General features: G+C 45.5%; 1 protein-coding gene across 1 annotated transcript; it reads right to left on the bottom strand.

Annotated features, from left to right (window-relative positions):
• Positions 1-5,239: 5,239 nt before the first annotated feature.
• On the bottom strand, positions 5,240-12,046 carry prlrb (prolactin receptor b). The gene is made up of 8 exons (XM_056278799.1): positions 11,983-12,046; positions 11,558-11,690; positions 11,061-11,230; positions 7,557-7,723; positions 6,426-6,567; positions 6,201-6,297; positions 6,035-6,104; positions 5,240-5,941 (listed from the first exon to the last, which is right to left on the bottom strand). Exons 1-8 carry the CDS (start codon positions 12,044-12,046, stop codon positions 5,240-5,242), a joined length of 1,545 nt encoding a protein of 514 aa, XP_056134774.1.
• Between the last annotated feature and the right edge of the window lie 422 nt (positions 12,047-12,468).

Here is a 12,468-nt window from a genome sequence, read left to right as displayed (position 1 = left end):
GAGGGAACACAAGTGGACAGAAATGAAAAATCGTCAACCTGAAGACCAGCTGATTCTTAAAACTTGGAACGAGCTTCCTGTGACATACCACACAATGCAGCGTGTGAGTATTGCCGTATTGACCATGTTTGGCTCTACATATGCATGTGAGCAGTCATTCTCGCATATGAGGAACATTAAGACCAACCTACGCTCACGTTTAACTGATGGAAGCCTCAACGCCTGCATGAAGCTCAACCTCACCACGTATGAACCAGACTACAAGGCCATCAGCAAAACCATGCAGCACCAGAAGTCGCATTAAAAGGAAGACATATTTAATTTATTATACGTTAAAAATACTATATGGCTCTCAATGAAATATATTTAGAAATATTTGGCTTTTATGGCTCTCCCAGTCAAAAAGGTTCCTGACCCCTGCCTTAAAACATCCTAGCTTCCTACCTACCAGGTCTTGACAATGTGATTGTACTATGTAGTAGAACCAATGTTTTGTTCTTGTTAATTGCCACAGTTGTACAATTTGATCCAGTTTACTTGTATTGACTCAATTGACCATAGTCGCTGATTACTAATTAGTAATTGTGTATAGATTTATTACAGTGTGGAGCTACATTTGTTGATAAAGATTGAAAATGAAGGCGCACCTGGTGAAGTCGCTGTAACATTTTTTGTGGTCCCTGCAGAGCACAGAAGGCCACATGTTTCATGAGTAAAAAAAACAACAAATATCACAGTTAACTTCCCTCATATTTACCCCCCCCCCAAAGACTTTCTGATTTTTCTGTTATATAGCACAGGATAACTCTATTCCAAAATCCTTTTTCTGAGTTTATTTAATGTGAACCAAACACCAAAAGGCTTTTATCCAACAAATATTCAAATTCCACTGACAAATTATTATGGGCCTGAAAAAAAAAGTAGAGTAGATGAACCAAGTGTCCGCACATCCAGGCCCATTGTTCGGGTGCAAGACAAAACATTTCATTGCAGGGTACAAAGGAGTGAGGTCCCCACATTGTTAAGCTCCCAATAATTTTATTCTCCTTTTAAGGCAACAGAAACGGTGGCTTGAAAAGAGAATAAAGCTGTTCCTCAAGAAAATGGCCCCAGCAGAAAGAAAACTGGCTTTTTCTTTTAAGGTAATGTGTTTGTCTCTCTCAGGCGTAACTTCATAATGTCAACCATTTGATAATTGACACCAAGGCAGACAAAATGATAGTGGATATTAACGTTAAACTGTTAATGATTTTTTTTAACTAACACACCAGCTGTATTAAAGGATCTTGTTTTCTTACAAATTAAAGTAATTTGAATAATGGAAATCAGCAGTTGACACAAAATACTGCCGCCCATGTCAGCTGTTTGTGTCTATCGTTTTGCTTATGACTACAAACCGCGCAGCGTAACATGCGCCCATTTCACGCCGCGGCCATCTTAGATTTTAAAAAAACCAAGTGGTGGGAATTTAGCCACGCCCCCTTACTCAATCGGAAATCAATGCAGCCGGGGCCAGCAGCAAACATGGTTTGGACCACCAACTTCGAGCACCTACCGTCATTTACCACAATATGAAAACTAAGCTGGAGCTTTTCTTTTTCGAGTACTTTCTGCCTCTCCTGTGCCAGTGAGGAGAGACACACACACAGGGCTGTATTCAAAGAAGCTGTTTAATCACAATAAAATAAAAAATAAGATGCATTTCATTTTTATATGGTACATTCAATATTTATACATTAATTGTCCCATCTACAAAATTTTCATTCTTTGTCCTTTAACTTTAACAAAACTGTTGGTTCATTTTAAACTAAAATATGTTCGGTCAACTGTCATTCTGTTGTAGCAATAAACTGGAACTCGCTACCAACTCAAATCATCAAGTGTTTACTAAACTACGATAGTGATTGCTCATCTCAAGGTGTGGGCTAAAAAATGGGACTGTACTGAAATGAAGTTAAATATGTTTCAATCTATCTAAGGTTTGTGTGCACTATTTTCTTGTCAGCTGAATTTAACAAAGGTTTAAAACAGTGGTCCCTGAAAATTTGTTAGGAGAGCACACACAGTCCACAGTTGGTTGACTGTTCCACTTAGTGAAAGGGGTATGACTCCATCAAAAATGTGGTACTCCTTTATGCGTCTTATTGACCGTTCGACATGTATTCTCAAGCCAGCAATACTCTGTGTGTCTGTGAGCTCATCACAGCTAAACTGTCCACTTGGGCCTAAAAATGCAGGGATGACAAGTTTTACATCTATTTCATCGAGCACGTCTTTGATAAGGAAGCCCTTATCGGCCATGACCTCATCACCTGACTCTAAGAGGTCCAGAACACCTGACCTCTTAGTTATCTCCTTATCAGAAATACATCCTGTGTATAGATTACTTACCAGGCTAACTGACCCTGAGGGAGTGATCCCAATTAGGGATTTCAGTGTAGTGTTACTTTTATAATGGGAGTATGTCATGGTGTTCAAAACCTTCGAACTAGCTGTCTCGATGCAGATCTCTGTGCAGTCTAGTATCACTGGTGTTTTGGTAGAATTCCCTGAATACTGGTGGCATTAGCTCGTCTCCTGCTGCTCTACTAGGCCATATTGGGAGGGTCCCTAACATAAAGAGCAAATAGTTGGCCCACGTCGTACAGTTCCTGCTGACTGTGGCCGGCGACACATTGAATCGTACAGATAAATCCAGAGCAAAAAAGCCCTGCTTCACACGGCACAAGAACAGGAAAAACTGATCAATCAGCGATAAATGCTCTGCATGGAAGCCAGACACAAATGTGTTCTAGGTTATGGCTGTTCCTTTGCATTTGAGTCCATCGCACCATGGACTCTGCAGTAGGCTGTAAAGCTAGGAAGAGTGCTTTGAGGGTGTGGTAATCCTTAAAACCAGTGTAAAACCTGATCAGATTGGGCGCACACTGGAAGCGTTCTAAACCAAAACGCTCACTTTTCAGCTTTTTTATTTTCGTCCTCCAGGAAAGCAATGCGTTTCTTTACTGCGTCAAGCTGGTCTTCCACAGAAAGGGGCTTCACGTCGTAGTCATGATCAGGTGGAGTCGCCCAAACCTCACTGGACACATGAGGATATGTCATACATGTGGGAAGCAATATAAATCCACACATTTTCCTGTTATCAAGATGATGTCAGAACAGAGCTATCCACTATTGAAAGATTAGTGAATATATATATATACATATATATACAGATTTATCTCTTTCCCTTCTTTGATAGGAGTTGCAGGATGGTACACAGCAGTACGACATGTTGCTTCCAGCAGTGTTTTCAATTAAGAAGGGGGCGTGGCTAAGTTCCCACCGCTTGGTTTTTTTAAAACCCAAGATGGCCGCGGCGTGAAATCGGCGTTACAGGGCACACTTAGGAACGGAGGAACGTTAGACCTGTCAGCAGGTGTGGGCGGGGCTGGTGTCGAATGAACCAATCAAATCTCGTTTCCGTCCATTTAAAGGGCGCATGCGCTGCGCTATGAGTGGCAGTCGTTTTGGTATATATGTCTATGGTTTTGGTGACGGAGGCAAGAGAGCGCATGACTGGTGTGGGTTCCATTTCCGCTCGGGTACAATATCCAACTCGGGGTCCTTCGACTACATATGACGTCACGGATTATGTTGCTAGCTAGCGTTGTTTAAAGCTGCGTCTAAGGTCCAAGAGTAGCTGGCTGCAGACAAAATGGCGGACGTCTGCAAGAGGCACCTCAGCAGTTGACAGGAAATCACGTGACCGTCGCAGGAAACAGGAAGTTGGTCTCCGTGACACTATCGATTGCAAATTGATTACTTGTTCGCTATCTAACAATAGCGATACGTTAGCTAGCTAGCTAACAATAATAGCGATTGCTAGCTAACGCATTCGCTAGTGTTGTTAGCTATCTAGCTAACATAACGCAATTGCTGACATTTGTTTTATGTCGGATTGCAATCTTAAAAACACGAAGAAGACCAACGTCCGGTTTCCTGTCAACCGCGGAGGTCACGTGATTTCCTGTCAACTGCGGAAGTGCCTCTTGCGGAGGTCCGCCATTTTGTCTGCAGCCAGATGCAGACAACCTAGGGAGCGAGGCCACAGGTTCAGGAGCCCTCGACGAGCTAACGCGCTGCGTCTAACGTCAATCTACTGTTTCCCGCTGTTCCCTAAACTGAACTAGCCCCTACCCAGTCATAATGCGTGAAGTAGTGATGTCATCTGTAGTGGCAGGACCCCGAGCAGCTTTTGTACGCCTTGTTGTCTTATTTTTTTATGTTATGTTACTTTTTGTGAAATTGATCTGTACATGAATGAAAAATGCAAAAAAAAAGCTTTTCTACACCGACTTCCTCCCAAAAAGAAACTGATGTCTTTGTGTGGAAAGTGCACAATGGAAAATTTGAACCAGATATTATTTGGTTAAATTGTAAACAGGATACAAAATCAGCAAACATGAGTTTTCATGGCAGAACTAGGCCAAGGATGCCGCCAAATATTAGCCTACAAAAGGTTGGAGAGCTTGTAACGGCATTGCTCACTGATGGGCCTTGGTGTCAATATAGCCTACATTGCTTTTTCATCAGAGACAGAGTCAAGAGCATCAGAGCGCCGTCAAATCTAAGACCTTCCAAAATCCATCCATCCATTATCCAAACCGCTTATCCTGCTCTCAGGGTCGCGGGGATGCTGGAGCCTATCCCAGCAGTCATTGGGCAGCAGGCGGGGAGATACCCTGGACAGGCTACCAGGCCATCACAGGGCTGGATACGTATTATGCTGATGATGGGCTGTATATGTATCATGCATACATATGACAGGGCTGCATCCCAGACAGCATCATTGGAATAAAAATATAAAAGCTATGTTTTAGATTTCTGTTTGTTATGGCTGGGAGTCGGTTTTTTAGCTTGCTTTTTAATGTAGCATCACCACTCCTTTCACATCAGTCTGTTTCATAAAGGCCTAGATGTTACCACTGAAGTGTTGACCGTTACCATGAGTACACTGGTGTAGTGATAAATGTCACTGAGCTTCGTGGATACATGCTTTGTTTGTTCTCTACATTCCAGATGTGCCAGGTGAATCTACTTTAACCCGAGGCGTCGACAACAGGCCACGAGACAAACAGAACACTATCCCCAAGTACACAATTGTTCTCTGGTCTGTGGAATAACACAGGATTGTGCAAACCAGCCATAAAAATCAAGATGTACCGTTCCCATTAGGACAGTACGAACATAAACAAAATCACATTCTATGCGACAAAGAGACGGTTTCTACATAACCATTATCTAAGAGTTCTGTGCAGTCTTCTTCTGCTGTGGCGGCTGTCAGATGATGCTTAGCGCAGACCGCATGGCTGCTTCTCTCTTTACAGGGAACACCGAGCGGGCTGATTTCCCTCTGGAGGATAAGCACATTGTCACCGCTCAACCCGCTGATCCTGCTGTAGTCCTCCTGTCTCTCGTCCACCACCTGTGTCTTTTCTTGTCTCTGAAGTTCCACGTAACTGCCATCCGTGGCAACAGCGACACAGTCTTTGGCGGTGCGTTTGCCACCGTGGTTTGATGAATTCTCCACTCCATCCTCTGTAAAGTGTCCCCCGGCAGAGATTTGAGAAGGTGACTGGGGTGCCCCCACTCTACAAAAAATGCTCCCGGATGATTCAGCGTTTTGCGGCCTTTCTACATCACCTTCTGTTGGTGTACAGGCCTTCTCTGCGTCCGTCTGAATAAGGGTCGGCTCGCCACCGCAGCCCCCGGGGTGTAGATGGAGGCCATTAAGAACAGCCAAGCTTTTCCTCAACTGCGTTTTCTGCGAATCTGTCAGGGGCCCGTCGCTGCCGTCGGACACGACTAAGTACTCCACCATTTGGTCCTTGCAGGCCATCACAGGAGGAAAGCTGTGATTGATGATCAGGGCACTGAGATCATCCTTTGGGCGCCCACTCTGGAAAAGCAAAGAATGACCTCACCATTGTTATCAGGTGGTGGGAAAAAAAACAAACCTTTTTTCAGGAAGGAACTGGAATATAATGTTAACCTTGAGAAGCTGAGCGTCAAAGTCTCTTATCTTCGGACCTGGCACGGGGGGCAGAAGACACTGCCTCACACTGAAAGAGAAACAGACTCCCGTCAGTTCTGTCAGCCAGACTCTTGATAAACACAACACTGAGATCCTTTTTTAATTCCGCCAACAGGATACATACCATTTCCTCTTTGCAATCAAGGTGCAGATTGCCACAATAAGCGCAAAAGCAGAGAAGATGGAAACCAAAATATTTAAAGGTCCCTCTTTCAGAAGGTCTGATGGGCAAAAGACAAAAAAACAGCAACACTTTTTTGGAACAAATGAAGTATTGTTGGGACAAAACGTACCTGGCGCGGCAGTAAACACAAGGGGGCGTGTTTAAAAAATGGTCATAGGGTCTTACGTTGCGGGACCTCTCTGTATGTGGCGTTACTCCACTCGCTCCAGTAGCCGTGGTCGAGTTTACAGCGGACCTGCACCAAGTACACCTCCCCAGCACGGAGGCTGTAGACGCTGTAATGGGTCTGTTTGCCTGACATGTACTCCTGCCAGGGGAAGAAAGATTCGCTTTGTCCACAGTTATGTCACGATATCAGACCTGTGTTGACTAACAGACACTAAATTGTTTGTATATGAATACATTTAATGTTGCTCACAGATGAATCACAACACTGACAGTCCCTCCATTTCCAAAAAGCAGTCTTTTGTTACCAAAAATGGTTGGAAATGAGACCTTTTTGTTTCTTATGTATCCTAAAAAAAAGTGTTTTACCTTTGAACGCAAGATCGGTTAGTTTTTTTTGGGGGGGGGGTGATTTTTTTCCCTTTTTCTCCGGCCAATTACTCCACTTTTCCAGACCATCCCCTCTGCCGATCTAGGGAGGGCTGCAGACTACCACATGCCTCCTCCAATACATGTGGAGTCACCAGCCACTTCTTTTCACCTGACAGTGAGGAGTTTCACCAGGGGGACATAGTGTGTGGGAGGATCGTGCTATTCTCCTCAGTTCCCCCGACCGACCAGAGGAGGCGCTAGTGCAGCGACCAGGACCCATACCCACATCTGGCTTCCTGTCCGCAGACACGGCCAATTGTGTCTGTAGGGATGCCTGACCAAGCCGGAGGTAACGCGGGGATTCGAACCGGCGAGCCCTGTGTTGGTAGGCAACGGAATAGACCGCCAAGCCACCTGGACGCCCCCTAGATGGGTTAGTTTTAGTGCACCACAAATATTCTGAACTTCCCAACGAAGTGGACCAATGCTAAAAATTGCAGCCTACTCAATCAATAGTGTTTACAATTATACAACAAAATCTGACAATTCAGAGGGTTGGCATTCAACTTTCATATATGTGGCCCTATATGGCAAAAAAAAAACAGAATTGTGTAAGTATTTTGGCATTACAGCGAGCAGCAGACCATGAAACAGATCTACAAATACAAGTTGACCCGCGTGTATTAGATGAGGGTTGTGATGTTTTGACGATATCCGAGAGCGCCACCGACTTTTGGATATTCTCTCCGGCTCACACACCATCCACTTGCCGTCGGCCTCCCGTTTGACCCACAGCTGGTAGATGAGGGTAACCCAGCCGGAGTGGGTGTCCGTCCCAGGAGGGGGGTCCCATCTGACCAGGAGATGTGGGCTTTCCCCTTCGTCTTTCACAAGCACCGTCACGTTCTCAGGGGCGCAGGGCTGCACTGCAAACACACAACAGACAGAAAAGCAAGATGTCAGATGGTCAGCCACAAATGCTAGCTTGTGTCAACGTGTACCAGTGAATTTGATAGTGTAGTGCCACTCTCATGTGTGGTAACTGAGATTTATTCCCTGCGTGAATGCCTGGTGATCTTAAGGGGGGTTTACAGAGAGCCCATAAAGCAGGAATTGGCAACATGGTCCAGAAAGGTCCGGTATGGGTGCAGGTCTTTGTTCCAGCCAAGAAGTTACACACCTGAGTCTACAAATCAGGGTCCAAAGACTATTGGTTGACTAATAGAACCAGGTGTGTAACTGCTTGGTTGGAACAAAGACCTGCACCCACACCAGACCTTTCTGGACCATGTTGCCTATCCCTGCCCTAAAGTAATCTGAGAAATGGTGCAATTTATTTATTTATCCCCCCCCCCCATTTTCTCCCCAATTGTACTTGGCCAATTACCCCGCTCCTCTGAGCCATCCTGGTCGCTGCTCCACCCCCTCTGCCGATCCGGGGAGGGCTGCAGACTACCACGTGCCTCCTCCAATACATGTAGAGTTGCCAGCCGCTTCTTTTCACCTGACGGTGAGGAGTCTTGCCAGGGGGACGTAGCGCGTGGGAGGATCACGCTATTCCCCCTCCCCCCAGAACAGGCACCCCGACCGACCAGAGGAGGCGCGAGCGCAGCGACCAGGACACATACTCACATCCGGCTTCCCGCCCGCAGACACGGCCAATTGTGCCTGTAGGGATGCCCGACCAAACCGGAGGCAACACGGGGATTCGAACCAGGATCCCCATGTTGGTAGGCAGCAGAATAGACTGCCACGCTACCCGGATGCCCGAAATGGTGCAATTTAACCAAATGTAGGAATTTGGCTGTTTGAATCAGAGGTTTCCTTCTCCCCGCTACACATCCTTTAGCCATCTGCAGTGTAGACAGGTTTAGCAGGCAGGGTGTGCCAAATGAACGCATTGCTTCTGACAAGCTGTTGAGAAATCCTGCACAAGTCTAGATTGCCGTTTCCAGACGGGCCCGTCTGTTATAGTGGCTGTGCCTTGTCACAACACATACTGTTTACAGTAACAATTCATATCAAACCGCAGAATGAAAAGATAGGGGTCTCTGAAACAAGAGCTCATCTGTCAGAGCTAGGGATCTATGAAAGGGTCCCCAGTAGAAAGACAGTTAAGGCATCCCTGTCCCAACTTGCAGCATCTATCCCCGCCGTCACGCTATTTCAATAGCTGGAAAGTGTTTAGTGTTGCAACAGATATAAAGGATGCCAAATGATCCAAAATGAACATGCGAAGTGGAACACGTGTGCAGCTCATGTGTCATGTGAACAGCACACGCCACCTTCCCAAACCCACACACCAACCACTGAAATTTTACACAAACCGGTTCATCTTCATTCTGCTCTAGGGTTTTTATTGGTAACTCCCATATTCGTGCCCATCAGTAATTTTCCAGGGAGGGAGATGGCTGCACGTGCAAATTAAAACCATGCTGTCCATTGTTAACCGAATCACCGCAGTAAACTCTGCACTTTGTGCATCCCCCTCATGCGTTTGGGAAAACCCCTCCAGCTGATAACACAGATTTTGCTCCTCAGCAGATTAAAGTGTGCTCCTCCTCCATTGTGCGGTGTCGCACATTGTTGACCTGAATAGATTTAAGAGTCTTGTAATCCCACATCTGCCCCTGGTACTCATGCCGCTGCCAATGCCTGCAGGGACTATCATCAGCCGGATTCCACACTGATAATGTCCGTTTGAAAATAATGAGCGTTTTCACAAAGGTCTTCGCCACATGTCCCTGATGTTTAAGATGAACCAACACTGAAAATTGTATTAGTGAAATGCTCATGTTTAGTCTTGTCACAAAAATGTGCGACATTCTGGATGACAAATTAAACTCAAAGCAGCTGTACTCGGTCTAGATACCGATACTCTCACAGAATCAAAAGAAAAGCAATTTCCCATTAGCACACGCCAATGCTCAATTTTCCAAGATTCATTGTTTTAATTGCCCTCACCATGTCTCTCCCAGAGTCATAAGTTTTACAGAAATTAAATTCTTTGTATTTTTATGATACATTTTCATATTTTCATTATCACAGTGTTGTGTGTGGTGCATGTGCAGGCTGCATGACTCCAGCACCCGACCACCAAGCACCTGCTGTCCATTCTTACATTTCCCCAGTGACTGAATCACCGATGAGACATGTGGACATTTTGCAGAGAAAATTGACTTGCATTGGGCAATTGTTGTTTCCATACTTCAAAAAGTCATCAGAAAACTCAAAACTTTTCAAACCGCAAAACAAACTGCTCTCAGGCCGCACCCCATGACGTTGTGAGTTCACTTTATGCATTCAACGTGTTGACAAACCAAAAATGCTTACTTCTCACGCCGAGTTTAGTGTGAAACCTAAAACAGACCCAGTGTGAAGAAACACCCTCAAACACAATGGCTACACACATGCCTATTGACACAACAAGCATGCCTGTTCTTGGACTGTGAAAGGAAACTCACACAAACCAGGAGGGAACATGCAAACTCCACACAGAAGGACAGGTTTGAATCCGGGTCCCTCTTGATGGGAAGCGACAGTGCTAACTGCCAAGCCACAGGAATACACTGTCTCTTTCACTCCCATCCATCCATCCATCCATCCATTATCCAAGCCCTCATCTGAATTAGGGTCGGGGGATGCTGGAGCCTATCCCAGCAGTCAATCGCCAGCAGGCAGGGAGACACCCTGGACAGGTCGCCAGTCCATCACAGGGCTGACACATTCACACCAAGGGACAATTTAGTACGGCCGATTCACCTGACCTACATGTCTTTGGACTGTTGGAGGAAACCGGAGCAACCGGAGGAAACCCACGCAGACACGGGGAGAACATGCAAACTCCACACAGAGGACAACCTGGGATGACCCCCAAGGTTGGACAACCTCGGGGCTCGAACCCAGGACCTTCTTGCTGTGAGGCAACCACGCTAACCACTGCGCCACCGTGCTGCCACGCCCATTCATATACCTGCAGGCAATTCAGGATCTGTGATACACCTGACATGGGTTTTTGGACTGTGGGAGGAAACCAAACACACAAACATGGGAAGAACATGCAAAGGGTGGGAGTTGTTGAGGTAAATATGTTGCTTTTTAAAAAATGTATTTGATTGCATTGTGTTTAAAGCAGACCAAAGGAATAATAGAGGTTGGGGCAATGCTAGCCAACTCAGGGTCCCCTATAATCACAAACCACCTTGCAAGATTTGATATGCAAGAATAACATATCCATATTCTCTTGGTGGAAGAACAGCTTACCAATATACATGACATCCACTTCAACGGGGTCGGAGGTAGCGTTTCCCAGGGCATTGGAGGCTACCACAGTCAGGACATAGTTGACCCATATGGATGTGTGTCTCTTGTCAAAAAAACAGGAGTTCCTCCCTGCCGAGTGATAGTCGGGACACTCGTGTGTCCCATCCAAACTGCATGTAGATAAACATATAACACTCAATACATTCAATAAAACAAGTTTACATGATGTGGACCCTGTAGTATTAAGGTGGTATTAAGGTGTCTGTGCTTAGCCAACAAGGCAATAAATCTGTTAGGTGACAATGGAGCTGGGGGGGGGGGGTTCCCCGGGGGGGTTCCCCCCCCCAGGGTCCCCACTCTCAGCTCTGCAACCTTGTACTGGCAAATTAGGGTTTTGTCACCGAGTGGCTTCATATGGCTAATCAGAAAGTTAACAGTTGGTTTTGTGAGGAAAATGTCAGATAGCACAGAGGCGTTTTGGAGTGAAATCAACTGACTATTCTTTCTGGTAGAAGAGGCGGTGTGTGGTTGGTAGTCCACCGTCATAGCCTGGCTCCCACCAGCAGGTAAACGTCTCTTTCTCGGGGGATCGACACTTAATGAGGACGGGTTTCCCAGGCAGAGACACAGCTGGCAAAAGGGGACACAAACAATTATTAGTTCATTTACCAGCCCAACTGAACACCAACACGACAATGAAATGGGGAGCCCGCACCCTTAATGAAGTTCTTACAGGCCTATGTCTACATTAGACATTTGAGCCAGCCTCTGTCTAATTTTTCACAGTATTCAGTTTCGTGAAGTTGAATTTAACATTGAAAAAACATCTTGCTGTTGAGCACGAACTAAGCACTCTGGAGTTAATGGGGGAAATTAAATCATCATTATCAACATAAACTTTGCTTGAAAACCTTCTTCTCACCATTGCATTTTGCAACCATAGAGAGAAGCAACAGGAGCAGACCGACAGCGACATCTTTTCTCATTCTTGCACCAGCCGCCTTGCTGTGTGCTCTGTGAAAGGAAGTGACATCACACCTCTGTAGTTAATGAGGTGAAGTAAACTAAAGTGCCCCGGCAGAACGTCTTGTTTACACCTGAAACAATGGGGTATGCAGGGAAAACAGCTCGCTTAACCAAGAATCCACTGTACACATCCAGGCTACTGGCAGATACTCATGCCTATAAAACAGAACACGCAGTTAACAATTAATATTTGTACATAATGCAAAACATGATGTAACCCACAATGTCAAATTATACCTCACTGCTTGGTGATGACGAGTGCGTATTCACAAACCTAAGACATGACGGTTATGATTAGGCAGAACAAAGGTGAAGCAGAGTATTTGACTTTAGACACTGTTTACTCAGGTATGTCTTGATACTGAGATATTCATCTTAAATA

This window comes from Lampris incognitus, chromosome 1, assembly GCF_029633865.1.
Source record: "Lampris incognitus isolate fLamInc1 chromosome 1, fLamInc1.hap2, whole genome shotgun sequence".
NCBI classification, from domain to species: Eukaryota; Metazoa; Chordata; class Actinopteri; order Lampriformes; family Lampridae; genus Lampris; species Lampris incognitus.
Note: the sequence above shows the minus strand (reverse complement) of the source record. Positions and strands in the feature narration are given on the sequence as shown.